Consider the following 13,175-nt stretch of genomic DNA (forward strand, 5'->3'; position numbering starts at 1 on the left):
CATTAGCAGCATTGTGTGGCAAAAGCTGATAGCCCAAAAAACTCCTGTAATGTGTTGTAATTAGGAAATAGTTTGGCTTCTGATTGTGATGGTGTGAATTGTAACATCTGCACCCTCTCACCCTTCTCATGACACTGAAAATGGAATAAAAGCCTTTAAAACACCTCTGAGGAGCCCCATCTCTGGGTCAGAAATCGGGTTTTTCCGACAGTGACAGCCCCAGGTGTCCTCCTCCTGTCCCCCAGCTTGGCCTGGCAGGGCTGTGGCTGCTGGGGACAGGGGCAGGTGGCCCTGGGGTGAGCAGTTCCCTGTTGCAGTTTGCAGCACGTCTCTGGCTGGAGCACAGTCCCGGATTATTTCGTGGGGCCGGCGTTTTTCCGTGGGAGGCTCTGGATAGAGCAGCAGCCACAGGACACCTTCTTGAAGCTGCAGGCAAGTGCTGGTTGTTCTTAATCAAGGTTTTTAAAAAGCTGGTTGGAGAGACACTTGTGTAACAGCTCTGACTGATCTCTGTGCTGTAGCCTTCCCCTCTCTCCTAGAGAATTACTCTGAGGTCTGACACTCTCCTCCAGGTAATTCTGTTCACTCTGGAGAGTCCTGGGAGAAAACCTGTGCAGTGCTGACCCTGCAGAGCTGCCAGTGACCACTCCAGTCTTTTTTTCATTGGCACACAAATGCTGTTTGCTGGTTGCAGAGGAGTAATGGGCCCGGAAAATAAAGGAGGGCTTTGTTTTATTCCTGTCTCCTCAGTGTGACATGGAAAGAGTCACTTCTTTGTGGCCATGGCATGGGAGTTAGCATTCCTGTCATCCTTCTGTGGGAGACTGCATGGAACTTCAGATGGGATTTTAAATATTATTAATCTTCCTCCTCTGATTTCCCTCCCTTAGAGCCAGCCTTACTGTCCTGCTCACTTTCCCATTTATTGGCAAAAATTATAATTGTTGTAAATCAAGCCAGCCAGCAGCAATTCAGTTTTTCTGTCACTTGGGATAGAGGTGAGGGCAGATATTCCATGCTTGGGAAGGAATAAAGGCCTGTCTGCTCAAAGGGAAGAAATTTCCTGTACAGGCACGAATCACAAATTGCACATTTTTGAAAGCTTTATCCTTTTAATGAGCACATTGAGGATAACTCCTGTTCAACAGGGCTTGTTTAAATGTTCCTGGCTGCAGGGATTTGCCCAGGGAAAGCAAGCAGAAAACCTGCAGAAAGTGGCTGGAAGGAATGCAAGTGTGAAAGCAGATTTGGTTTCCTGTGGGGACACTAACGAGGCAGCAGAGCTGCATCAGTAATTCCGTGTTCTGCCTTGATTCCAGGGCTGGGAGAAAGGAGTGGTGTTTGTCAATGGTCAGAACCTGGGAAGATACTGGAAGATTGGACCTCAGGAAACACTTTACCTTCCTGGGCCCTGGCTACGGAGAGGGGGCAACGAGGTGAGAGCTGTGCTGGGATTCTCTTTGGCTGCTGGGATGTTAAAGACCCTTGTCCCAAAGAGCCAGACGTGCACAGGACATCAATTGCACAGGATGTCAAACCCTAATCCTATCTCACAGCAGGAAAGACACTTAAACCACTACACTGAATTTGGCAAACAGAGATAGGTGAACCTGAACCCACTACAGGCCTTCAGCTGAAAGCCAGGGCAAGGACAGTGCTACCTCCAAAGATCTCTGAAAATGAGGGCAGGTGCTGCTCTGAAGCTGTCCCTGGCTCTGACAGCCCTTGAGGGCTGACAAGGATGGCAGCTGAGCCTCCAGCTCTGCCTCAGCTTGGGAATCCAGACAAAGCTGATGTGATGCTGCTCCATCCCTGCCCCACCCCACAGTGCCAAGGCAGAGCCTCAGTCACTGATCCCTTTAAATGGTGCTTCCTTCCCCTCCTCCTCAAAATATTTTAAGCCCCCCAGGCTTGGTAAGAAAGGACTTTTTCTCTCTCCCTGTGCAGATTGTCATCTTTGAGGAGCGCACGGCGGGCAGGATCATCCAGTCCGTGGACATCCCCTATTTGGGCCGGACCCAGTACGTGGATTGAGAGCTGCTGTCCCACGTTTGGCTCATCCTGAGCACTCCTGCTTGCATGTCTGGGGACCTGACGGCTCAGCACTTGGGCATGCTCATCTCCACGAGAGCCAGGGGCAGGATTTGCCCTTCTGGCAGCGAGTTCAGAGGAGAGGACAGCCAGAGGAAGCAGGGCGTTGTTCCAGGGATGGAAGGATGCAGGGATGGATGCAGCAGCCTCGTCTCCCTGGACTGCTGAGGCCCCCCAGCCCGGATGGCTGCGCATGTTCTGGACCATCTGCTGGATGTGGGGGAGTAAAATGGTGCTGGAGGCAGGTGAGAGAGAGAGAGAGAAAGAGAAGGAACTGAAGCCATCTGAACCTGAAGCTGAGCTCAGCTTTCCAGGGACTTTCAAAATGTGCTATGTATGGCTGGCCTCCTCGTTTTTATAATTAGGTAGGGAGAAACTAGTTGGTGAACATGTGAGTAATCAGGTGTGGAAAACCATTCTGGTGTGCTTTGAGGCAGATTTTAGCAAGTCTCTGCAAAAAGGCCATTATGTGTTCCCTTGTTGGAGGGCAAGGTGGTTGTCAAATGACTTTTAATTTCAGCTTTATTTTTCCACTAAGTTTTACTATGGAGGTCGTCTCTCTCTCAAAAGGAGAAAAAAAAATTAAAAAGAGATGTGTTTTGTCTTCTATCAAATGTGTCATCATGTTTTAGGCCAGGCAGGAATGAGAGTTTCCAAGGAGGAGAAAAGAACAAGTGAGTCCTGCAGTCCCCTCTCTACCTGTGCTCACACTGTGGAGCACCTAAAGACAAAATTCCCCCTTGGAAAATGAGCAGGGATCAGGTTTTGGCTGGAGTAGAAGCAAAGGGACTGCAAGTGGGAAAACTCCTCCCTGCTTTCCCCTTAAAGCTGCTGTGGGATCTTGGGTCCTGGCTTCTTTTTTCTTTTAGTCCCTCTAACCAGAAACTCGGGATTTAGATAAACATGACTTTTTTTTTTTTAACTCACCAGCTCCAAGGCACCTGCAGCCTCTTTAGGGAGAGATCAAACCTGAGCTGTGAATCCTTCAGAACCTCTGAAGAAGGAGTCGCTGCTTTCTGTGCCAGTTCCAGGACTGAGGCTCTGAGAGAAACACCAGGCTGTGTCTGGAACGGAGGTGCAGCGTATTCTGGCTCTTAGAAACCATCATTTTATTTAACAAATTTAAATACAGTTTGTTTAAAACTGAGAACAGACAGTGCAGCTGGAGCACACCCCACCGTGGCCAGGGGTGATCACACCTCTCTCTGCTCCCCAGGGCCACTGGAAGGACCCAGGCTCCTGTGGCCAGAGCAAATGTGCAGGGCTGTGCTCAGGACTCCGTCCTTTGCATTTTTCTGGAAGTTACTTCCTTCCAAGGAGGGAAGGTTGGAACCCAGCAGGGCCTGGAATTCAGATTAGTGAACCAAAACATGCAGCTCGGAGAGGACATCGGTTGGAAACTATTTCAATGCTATGAAAACTTGGTAGTCCTTGAAAAATGTCTCTTTCCACTGTAGGGTTTGCAGACTGAAGGGAACTTGGAAGGCCAGTACAATAACAGAATAAATCTACTTGAGTGCAGAGTTTTTAATCCAAGGTAACAATACCTGTTCCCATAGAGCAGCCAGCAGCATCCAACACTTTCTTTCCAAGTAGTGCTTCAGCCATTGCATCTAAAAGGAACATTTTTATAAAGGCTTCTGTGGCTGGGAACTAAAGAATGTGACTTTTCCCCAAAGGTTTTGATATACAGTGGGAGAAAATAACTTAAAAAAATATTTTCCTTTTGAAATACCAGGAAATACACAATGTCATTAGTCCAAGGGGAGACTTCTGCACCGTGAAGCCAACAATCAAACCCAGAGCTTTTTAATACTTCTATGTGTTAGGGCTAAAAATAACCAAGTCTATTGCAAGGATTACTTTTTTTTCCCTCAGTTCAAAGGTAAAATTGTGCTTCAAAAATTTTGAAGGAATTGGGACAGCGGCGGGGGGGTGATCAAAGGTTTGACAAGTTATGAAGGGGGAGGGAATTTAGGGGTTTTGGCTGGGGAGAAGGGGCCTGTTGTACCTCAGTTCTTACCTCAGTGAGTTTGGCAGTCTCAAACAGAGTCACCCACGGTGGCAGCACCACCAGATGCTGAATAACTGAATAAACAGAGCCCTGAGCCCAGGATCCCCCTCCCAAGGGTGCTGCTCTCCATCAAAGGGAGCTAGGAACTGCTCCAGGGTGGCTTTTCACTCCAGCTCTGCAGTAGCAGAAAAAGGGGCTGGGGCTGAAGGACACACTCCAGTCAAATGGGAGATGCACTAAAATCACCTCTCAGCATCCAGTCCCTAGTGAGAAGCAGTTTTATTTTTTAAGAGTGGAAATTTGCCTTTATATAGGAGCACCCTTCAGAGAATCCCACACCTAGTGCTCATGGGAACCAAATTTGGGCTAAACAGGACCAAGATCTGGGTGAATATTATGGTGTATGGCCCCAACAATCTCATTAACCCCCACTTCCAGTTATTCTAGCCTTTTTAGAGAACCACGTGCTGGAGACATAACTCCATCCAGGATCAGTGGTGAGCAGCAGCTCCCTGATCCTGTCCCTCCATCCCACTCTGGGGTCTTTTAAGAGAAATGGGGACAAAGCTTTTAGCAGGGATAGGATAAGAGTTGATGGTTTTAAACTCAAGGAGGATATATTCGATATAAGGACATTTTTTTTTACAATGAGAGTGGTGTCACACTGGCACAGGTTGCTCAGAGAGGTGGGGGATTCCCATCCTTGGGAATATTCAAGGCCAGGAGCAACCTGGTCCAGCTGCAGGTGGAGGACCTTTCAAGTCCCTTCCATCCCTTCCATGACCACAGAGGAATGTCAGGGCGCCCCCCAAACTGTGAAACTGAGGCAGGAAAAGGGGAAAGAAATCAGAGACCAGCGATGCTGAAAGGGTTTGCTCTAACCTGCCTTGCTTTTTCCCCCTCCCCAAAATCCTGTCTTGTGCAGCGTAACAAACACTGATCAAAGTAGGTTTGAAATTAAGGGCTAAGGTGCCATCTCGGAAGGCAGCTGTCCCCCTCCGGGCCGGGGAGCTGCTCGGGCTGTCGCCCCCGTGGCCACAGGGTGGGTTTTTGTCAGCAGAAGCAGTCCCGGGGCAGTGCCGTGGCTCTCCCCATCGCCCCGGGCAAACAGCCGCCGCTCGCTGCAGCCACATCCCAGACGGAGCCGGGAGCCGCCAGTCCTGCCTTTTTTTTTTCTGTGCTTTATTCTCCACCTCCGGAGCGTCTGCCGGTGCTCCGAGTCCGGGAAGGAGGGCTGGGGATCCGGGCAGTTCATGGATGCGGTGTTGGATTTGTTCAGAAGGCTGAAACCGGCCGCCTGGCTGGATGCTGTGCAGAGGAACCTCGCCGGCTGCGCAGGAGGAAATCTTCTGCAACAGAGACACACACAAAGCAGCGCGGGTGTGTCACCGCCGTGCCTGGCTGTTATCCCAAAGCTTTGTCCCACTGGACGTCCCAGGTTTGTGTTGGGGCTGGAGAGCTGCAGCTCCTGTGCAAAGCCTCTCCCTGGCACACAGAGAGCTGCTGCAGCCTCTCCTCCTGCCCTGCCAGGGCCACAGAGCGGCACGGCTCCATCCTGCTTCCCCTGGGAATGGGATGGAAGGGAGCTCACTGCAGGGGAAAACTCACCACTGCTGAGCAGATCTACCTCCTTCCTGCTCTTGCTTCTCAGCAATCAAGAGCAGCAACCTGCTCTCTCTCCCTCCAGGCCTGGTTCTACACTCAGTGAAAGGGAGTTGTGCATTTGTATTTTTTTTTTGCCCATAATGATGAAGGACATCTCCACAGGCTGGGTGCAGATACAAGTGAATAGCTCATCCTTCACTCCTGCAAACCCACTGCAGAAACACGCAGGGCATGAACAAACACAAGCCAGCCATCCATGTGTGTGTTCTTTCCTCCTTCCCCCTGGAAAAGACAGCCCAGGCTCTCCTCAGGTGAACAAAACCTCAGGGGCTTTAACCCACACCTTCCTGTACTTGTCAATGTCTCTCTGTGGCTTCAGTGTGGCTCTAAATTAAATATTTGCCTCAGTGAAAAGTTCTGCCTGACCAAAAGTCTTTTTGCTGGTACCGCTTTAGCTTTCCTCAGGTGTTTGCAGGTGGATGAATCCACACCCTTCACCTCCCTGTGCTTTAGCTGTATTAAAGTTAATAAGGCAATCTTGTTTATACAAAGATTTTTCTTAATGGTGCAACTTCAGCCTAAACTCCTACTCCCTGCATTTCTCTTCCCCTCAGCCTCTTAGCAGGCATTTAACATTTTGTCTTTAAAATAGATTAACTTCTAAAAAGAGAGATTAACGAATGGTCTTAAAAAAAGATTAACTTTAAAAAAAAGAAATTAATGAATGGTCTTGAGAAGTTTAGCAGTAAGGGAAAGTCAAGCTTGTGAAAAATGGAACTGAAAAAGCACATTTGAAAGAGTGTTTATCTTTCTCCTGCCCTTGTGTGGCTTCTCACTGCTGTTAGGAACACATGCTCTTACCTGGTGTTGGTCTCTGTTCAGCCATGCACAGTCAGATTTCCACGTTGGGATCTGTGAATCCTTTCTTGCCCTCGTTCACCAGCACAGGCTTCTCTGTCCTTGTGTGCCAGACTAAAATCTGAAGGAGGCAGCAGAAGTCGTTAGCTGCACCTCTCCAGTGCACTAACAAATATTCCTGCGCATTAAATCAATAGTGCAATTTAACCAGCCACCCCGGAGCCTAATGGTGCATCCACCGCTGAGAGGGGCTTTGCATAAACCTTCATTTCGGCAGAGCTGCTGCTCTGCAAAATGCACAGTGCACAGAAATTACCCGTTTGACAGCGTGCTGCCGTGGGACATTAACCTGCTCCTTCCATGTAGTTACGGAGCAGCTCCTTCCGAAGGCTCATCAGCCCTGCAATGGGGTAAGGCAGCTCCCTCCCAGCCAGGGATCACCTCCCTGCTTCCCCACAGTCCCTGGGAACCACTCGGAGGGGAGATGAAAATTCCTGCCATTTAGGTCATGTTGTGAGGGAAGAGGCACCATCAGCTCTTCCCGTCACCAGCCCTGCCTTTGGTTGGGGGAAATGTAACCAGAATTCTTCGGCACATCCCTGGAAATCCGTTACTGGGGAGCAGGTATCATCCTGCCCCCTGACCTCAGCATCAATTTCCACTTTTCAATCCTTCCTGGTGCCTAAAAAGCCACGAGAGTGTCGCTGAAGGAGTCATTGCTGTCTCAGAGCTGCTGAGGCAGGAGCTGGTTCCAGAATGCTCCCTTCTTCCCAAGAGCTCTGGGCTGCACACACCTTCTCACACCCAGCATCACCCTATGGATCCCCCCAAATTCCCCTCCCCAATCCTTTTGGAATGCTGGCCCCTTTGGAATGCTGACCCCCTAATCTATCCCAGGTATTAAAACCACTCCTCAGCCCGCTTCAAACAGAGCTGAAGCTTCTCCTAAAAGCCTCCCTCGGTCTTGGCAGCGAAGTTGCAACAGAGAACAACATCTGTGGAGGAGAGCTGGCAAAATCTGAGCTGGTTGAGTATTTCAGGGCGGCTGTTAGAGGAAATTGTTTCTACTTGCTGTGCTCAGACGCTTCTGGAAGCTGCTTAAAACACTCAATTATGCTCATTGCTCTCCCCTAGAACCAGGATTTATCCTCTCCGAGCAGGTTTCCTGCCTCCCTTCACCTGTCCCTGCCTATTCCCCACCTCGTGGGGTTTCCCTCTGGTTGCCATGACAATCCCCTGCACACCGCATCCCGCAACCCCCTTCCTCCCAGCGCCTGCCTTCCTGGAAAACCAGGCCACCTTCTGCTTCTGAAGGATGAACAAAGCACCTTTCAAGCCCTGCAGGTTCAAGCAGAGCACCTTCCCGAGGAACTTGTTTGACCAAATTCGTCTCTGATGTGAGCAGTCACCTCCTGCGTGGAGCTTAAATCTCTGCTAATACTGAAGCAGTGGAGACCAACTGCTGGCTGGAGTGGGTCCAAAAAATCCATTTCATCATCCCCCACGAGCACTTCAGAGGCCGCCCAGCAAAGTCACCCTTGATTCAAGCTGTCCTGCTCTCCCCAGGGCAGCCACACTGCTGCAATTACTGCCCTGCAAAAGCCAGCAGGGCTCACGGGTGGCTCCCAGGGCTCTGAAATGATGGGGAAAGGATAAACCAGGTGCTGGAGAAATCCTGCAGCCAGTTCTGCTCTTTAGAGAGAGAGCCCTTTGCACTCCTGGCACCCTGCTCAGGGACTCACACTTCAGCATCTCCGACCACACGCTCAGAGCAGAGGGCACACACCAGCAGTGCTGCCCTTCAGCTGGAGCCCACTTCTGCACTGCTAAAGCCAAATGCCAAAACAGGCACATTAAACGAGCTAAAACGGACCCATTTTCAGAGTTTGCAGCTTGAGACAGAAGCTTTTACCGTTTTTCACGCTGTGCTCTTTAACGTGGGAGGTAGATCACCATTTAGTACAGAAACATTCACTTTTCCTTTCAGCCAGTGCTTGTTTTTTTTCTTTTTTTTTTTTTTTTTTCAACAGGCAGCGTGTTTTATGTCTCAGAGAAGCTTTGCCTCTCTCACAAGAGACTGAACAGTCAGGGTGACCAAATATCTGACTTTTCCTGAGCAGTGGTTTCATACAGATGACCCAAGGAACTCCCCTTTAAAAATAAAGTTTTTTACTGAAAAAAAAAAAAAGTTTTTTAAATTTTTTTTTTTTTTTTTTTTACTGCGAAACCCTTTCACTCATTTACAGCCCTGCCATTCAAAACAGATCTAGGAGATCACCAGGCTGCATCTCCACCGCAGAACAATTCATTGTCTTCCAACAGGAAGATTAAAAAGCAAACAGAAGAGTTCGACCTGCAGCGGGACGGGATCACAGGGTTTCCAGCACACAGACCCTCCCAGGAGGGATTCAGGAATTGTTGTTTGGAATGAAAATTACAGAATGGGAAAAAAAAAAAAAGGACATTGGGCTGAAAGGGCAGCTCTGCTCCCCGTTCTCCAGCTTGACAATAAAATGTTCCCCCAGCTGTGGCATTAATGGTGCCCGTGGGCCCCTGTCTGTGCTTTAGTCCCCCCTGGCTGAGCTCACTGCAGTTTGTTCCCTGGGGGTTCACAGAAAGTGGGGAGCAGAATGTCCCCCCTTCCATCAGCCTCACGGGAATGCCAAATCTCAGACCTCCCTCCTGTGCCGAGGGATGGAAGAGAGGCTGGTTCAGTTTGGGGAAATGCACAAACAGGATGGTTTGATTTGGGGGCATGGAAAAACACCACAAACACAACTCCAAATACAGAGAGCCCTTGCAAAGCCCAGTTTCCTTACAGCTCCAGGGTAAACCAACCCTTCCCTCCTCGTAAGGAGGGATAACTCTCTCCTTATTATAACTCTCTCCTCAGCAATTAATACCAACATTTTTTTGCTTTCTCCTTCATTTTGGGCAGTTCCCAAACCCAAGAAAATAAGCAGGATATGTGATCTTCGACCTAAACTTCAGCTTTTTGCAGGAGTGTGCGTTTGTGGGCTGAATTCTGATCAATATTTACCAGCACCAGCAATGCACACAGGGAAGGCAGCGTTTTTGGAGAACAGATGTCTGTGCTTATCTTACACATTCCTCTGATCCCTCCTTAATGACTCTGTCTAAGCACATCATAATTTTTAATGTAAATCTCCCTGCAAAGCAGGTGTGTGGTTATGTTTAACAGAAGCAAAGCGTGACAAGTGCTGGGAGCACAGGAGAGAGGCAGAGAGGAGCCTGTGCTTTGATCTCGGGGTCAGAGGACCCCAGACCACAGCTGGCTTTGGTTCTTCTCTGCTGCTGGCCCAGACTCTTCTCGGGGTAAAATGGGTGAGTAAAAGCAGAAGTGGAGATTTCCAGGGAAATGGAGGCTGAAGCAGAAAGGCAGAGCCCAACCTGCAAAGCTGCTCTCGGAGCCTGCCAGGAGCAGACAGCTTTCAGCTCACAACAAGAACCCTTGTCAGCTCTCCCCAGCCCAGCCAAGAAAAGAAACTCAGTCTGCTTCCGATGCTGGGCAGCAATCCCTGCTGCTTCCTCCCCAGCCCTGACCCGTGTCACTGCCCTGGCTCTGGCACCACTGATTTCCTCCCGCCTGGAAACAACATTTTCCTTCCTCTCCTTCCTCCACACATTCCTGCAGGGCTGTCATTTCCCACCCCCAGCCTTTCAGCACAGTTTCCTTGCAGCAGGTATTTATTTACAGCCGGGACAAGGACTGAAGTGAATAACTGGCCATGGAGTAAACAGCCCTGATCTTCTGTACACAGTGCAATAGCAGCCTGCCCATCTCCTGCCTCTTGGAAACACATTGATTTCCACACAGTGCCCAGGAACACGGATCTGATTTTAATCCAATCTCTTTCACTGTTCTTGGGAGGCTGGTTGGGTTATTTGTCCTGGCATTGGACAGCCATAACCACAGAAATGTGGATTTAAAGAGGCACAGCAGGTATCAGATAAACCCCAGACTTGCTCCTTCCTCTTGGCTCCTCCTCCTTATTCCTGGATTCCTGGTGAGAGCCCTGCTGAACATTCAGATTCCTGTTTTTTTCCACGGCTTTGGAGCAGTGCACATGGAAATCAGGCAAAGGGTTACATTTTCTTTCCTATCCCAAAAACGAAGGAGACCTGTATCCAACACTGGGGCTGTTGGCGATAACAACTAATTTGCACTAAAAAAAATCCTGTTGGGGTAATTAAGCAATAAAGGCTCTCTAAACCAGACTGGCTGATGTTTATTACAGACAAAGATGTGAGAGTGCTACATGGGGGTCTCTGATCTCAGAGGGTCCCCCCACCACACCTCCAGTATTTAGGAAAATACTCACAAAGCTTCAAAGCCCCTCTGTGGCAGATGGGCTGTGATTGAAGCCTGTCACTCTAACCAGCTTTGTCTCATGGTGACTCCCACGCTCCCTGTCAGCCCAGACAGATTCATCTCTCATCTCAGGCTGGGAAGTCTTCAGGAGAAGAACCATCAGTGGTTTCTGTGTTGCTTAGCACACGGGGTCCTGCTCCCTGACACAGCAACGTGTACAGGCAGCACTGATCAGTCAGTGACAGCAGTAAAATCCCCCCAAATGGAGCTTTCCTGGAGCTCAGGGCAATATCCCAGGCACTAAAACATTTCTGTATTATCTCTGACGCAGAAAGATGCAGGGTTTTGTGGGCACCTACAGCACAGACACTGCACAGATGTCAGGAGGGAGAAGACAACTTGGCAGCAAGGCAGAGGCTGTGTGAGCAGCCCTTCCCTGCAGCCAGGAAAGGCTGTGGCTGTTCCTCCTGGGTGACAGCTCACAGGGGCTCACAGAGACAAACCTCAGCGTGTCACTGCACTCAAACCCGCACTCAGGAACCCCCATTAAATAACTGACATTTCTCCCATGGAATTCCCTGCTCCAGGGGGTCAGTGAGGCCATAGGAAAACCCAGCCTGGAAATAATATTTTTTAGGTGTAATGTAAGAAAGAAGAACAGTTACAGGGGAGAAGGCTGTATTTCAAGGCTTATGCAACCACTACAGCCTGCAACTGAAAGAGATTTCCCCACATTTTAGTGCATAATCCCCCACTCCCAGCTCCCGTGAAATGGGGTGTGCTCCCTCCAAACACACAGGAGCAGCCTGGAGGAGACTGAGGGGAGGCTCACAGCAGTTCCTTCATGAGGGGCAGTGGATGGACAGGCAGGGAAGAAATTCTTCACTGATCCCTTTTCTTTCTGTTGAAGACCCAGGGAATGGCTGGAGCTGTGCCAGGGCAGGTGTAGGTTGGATATCAGGGAAAGGTTCTTCCCCCAGAGGGTGCTGGGCACTGGGAATGGGCATGGCTCCGAGAGCTCCAGGAGCATTTGGGCATCACTCCCAGGGATGCCCAGGGTGGGATTGTTGGGGCAGGAGTTGGACTGGATGACCCTTATGAGTCCCTTTTAATTCGGGACGTTCTGTGGTCCTGGGAAGCAACGGGATGATGGGGAAAATGGGGGTGGGGGAAACTGAGGTGGGGGAAAAACTAGGCTGGGGAAAAAGTGGGCTGGGGTAAACTGGGGTTGGGGAAAGCTGGAGTTGGGGAAAAACGGGCAGGAAAAACTGAGGTTGGAGAAAACAAGTGGAAAAAACCGGGGTTAGGAAAACTGAGTTTGGGGAAAACTGGGGTTGGGGAAAACCGGGGTTGGGGAAAACTGGGGTGTGGGAAAACTGAGGTTGGGGAAATGGAGGCTGGGGGAAAACTGGGGATGCAGAAAACTGAGGTTGGGGAAAACTGAGATTGGGGAAAACTGGGGTCGGGTTAAATGGAGTTGGCAAAACCAGTCTTTCTCCCCTGTCTGGCCCCTCAGCCCCGTGCAGCAGGACGAGCACACACCTTAGTGCAGTTGGCGGCCCTGGGCTCGAGGTCGCTGAGGGTGACCAGCTCGCGGAGCAGGCTGCTCTCCTGGTAGCCGCCCTTGACGCCGCGCAGTTTGAAGTATGCCTGTGGCCGCTGCAGGATGAGGCGCAGGTTGACGGCGAAGCCGGCCATGTCGATGGCGAAGGGCCGGTGCGGGTCGAACACGGTTTTCCAGCCGTACACCTTCCCCGCAGCGTTCACCTTGGGGGACTCGTAGCGCAGGCCGCCCACGAAGGCCACGGGCCACACCGACACCTTCCTGGTGCTGCGCATCTGCGGGAGCACACACAGGGACACGCTGACCCGCTGTGGTGGCCACGGGACTGTCTGCAGAGAGCGTCACCCGCCCTGGGCGTGCTGAGAACCAGACTGGTGCCGTGGTGTAGTTGGTGAAGAGGTGCCAGGTCGTAGGTTGGGCTGGATGAGCTTAAAGCTCTTTCCTAACCTAGTCCATTCTGTGATTCTCTGATCTCTCATGCCAGGGAGGCGAGTTTGCTACCTGACAATAAATATCTCGCCCAGAGAGTGAGATGTAGAGACATAATCTAAGGATTCCTGACTGAAAAGACACTACTTTTACAACTATGAAAGCTACAAAAATTTTTACAGAGACATCAGTCTCCTACACCCTCCCTGGAAATGTGTGGGGCTCCTCCTCAAAGCTTGGAGGCATCTTTGGGGTTACTCTTGCAGAAATTGAGATCTTAT

At 50.3% G+C, this 13,175-nt stretch overlaps 2 protein-coding genes across 10 annotated transcripts in view; one reads left to right on the plus strand and one right to left on the minus strand.

Moving 5' to 3' along the window:
• Nucleotides 1–3,032, plus strand: part of LOC136371081 (beta-galactosidase-1-like protein 2) — a 28,317-nt gene extending 25,285 nt beyond the window's left edge. Inside the window, exons 18-20 of one of the 4 annotated variants that reach the window (XM_066334918.1) lie at nt 318–432; nt 1,320–1,436; nt 1,948–3,032. In XM_066334918.1, coding sequence (XP_066191015.1) covers nt 318–432; nt 1,320–1,436; nt 1,948–2,034 — 319 coding nt within the window. In that variant the 3' untranslated portion in view covers nt 2,035–3,032. The remainder of the gene's footprint in view (nt 1–317; nt 433–1,319; nt 1,437–1,947) is intronic. The other 3 variants (XM_066334917.1, XM_066334920.1, XM_066334919.1) reach the window with 3 other exon arrangements.
• Nucleotides 3,033–5,398: 2,366 nt separating this feature from the next.
• The window catches only part of B3GAT1 (beta-1,3-glucuronyltransferase 1), a 34,444-nt gene continuing 26,667 nt past the window's right edge, over nt 5,399–13,175 (minus strand). For all 6 annotated transcript variants that reach the window (XM_066334671.1, XM_066334676.1, XM_066334675.1 and 3 more), the window contains 3 exons: nt 12,444–12,740; nt 6,572–6,689; nt 5,399–5,451 (listed from right to left, as the gene is read on the minus strand). In XM_066334671.1, the coding sequence (XP_066190768.1) occupies nt 6,603–6,689; nt 12,444–12,740 (384 nt within the window). In that variant the 3' untranslated portion in view covers nt 5,399–5,451; nt 6,572–6,602. The remainder of the gene's footprint in view (nt 5,452–6,571; nt 6,690–12,443; nt 12,741–13,175) is intronic.

Source organism: Sylvia atricapilla, chromosome 23 (genome assembly GCF_009819655.1).
Source record: "Sylvia atricapilla isolate bSylAtr1 chromosome 23, bSylAtr1.pri, whole genome shotgun sequence".
NCBI lineage: Eukaryota > Metazoa > Chordata > Aves > Passeriformes > Sylviidae > Sylvia > Sylvia atricapilla.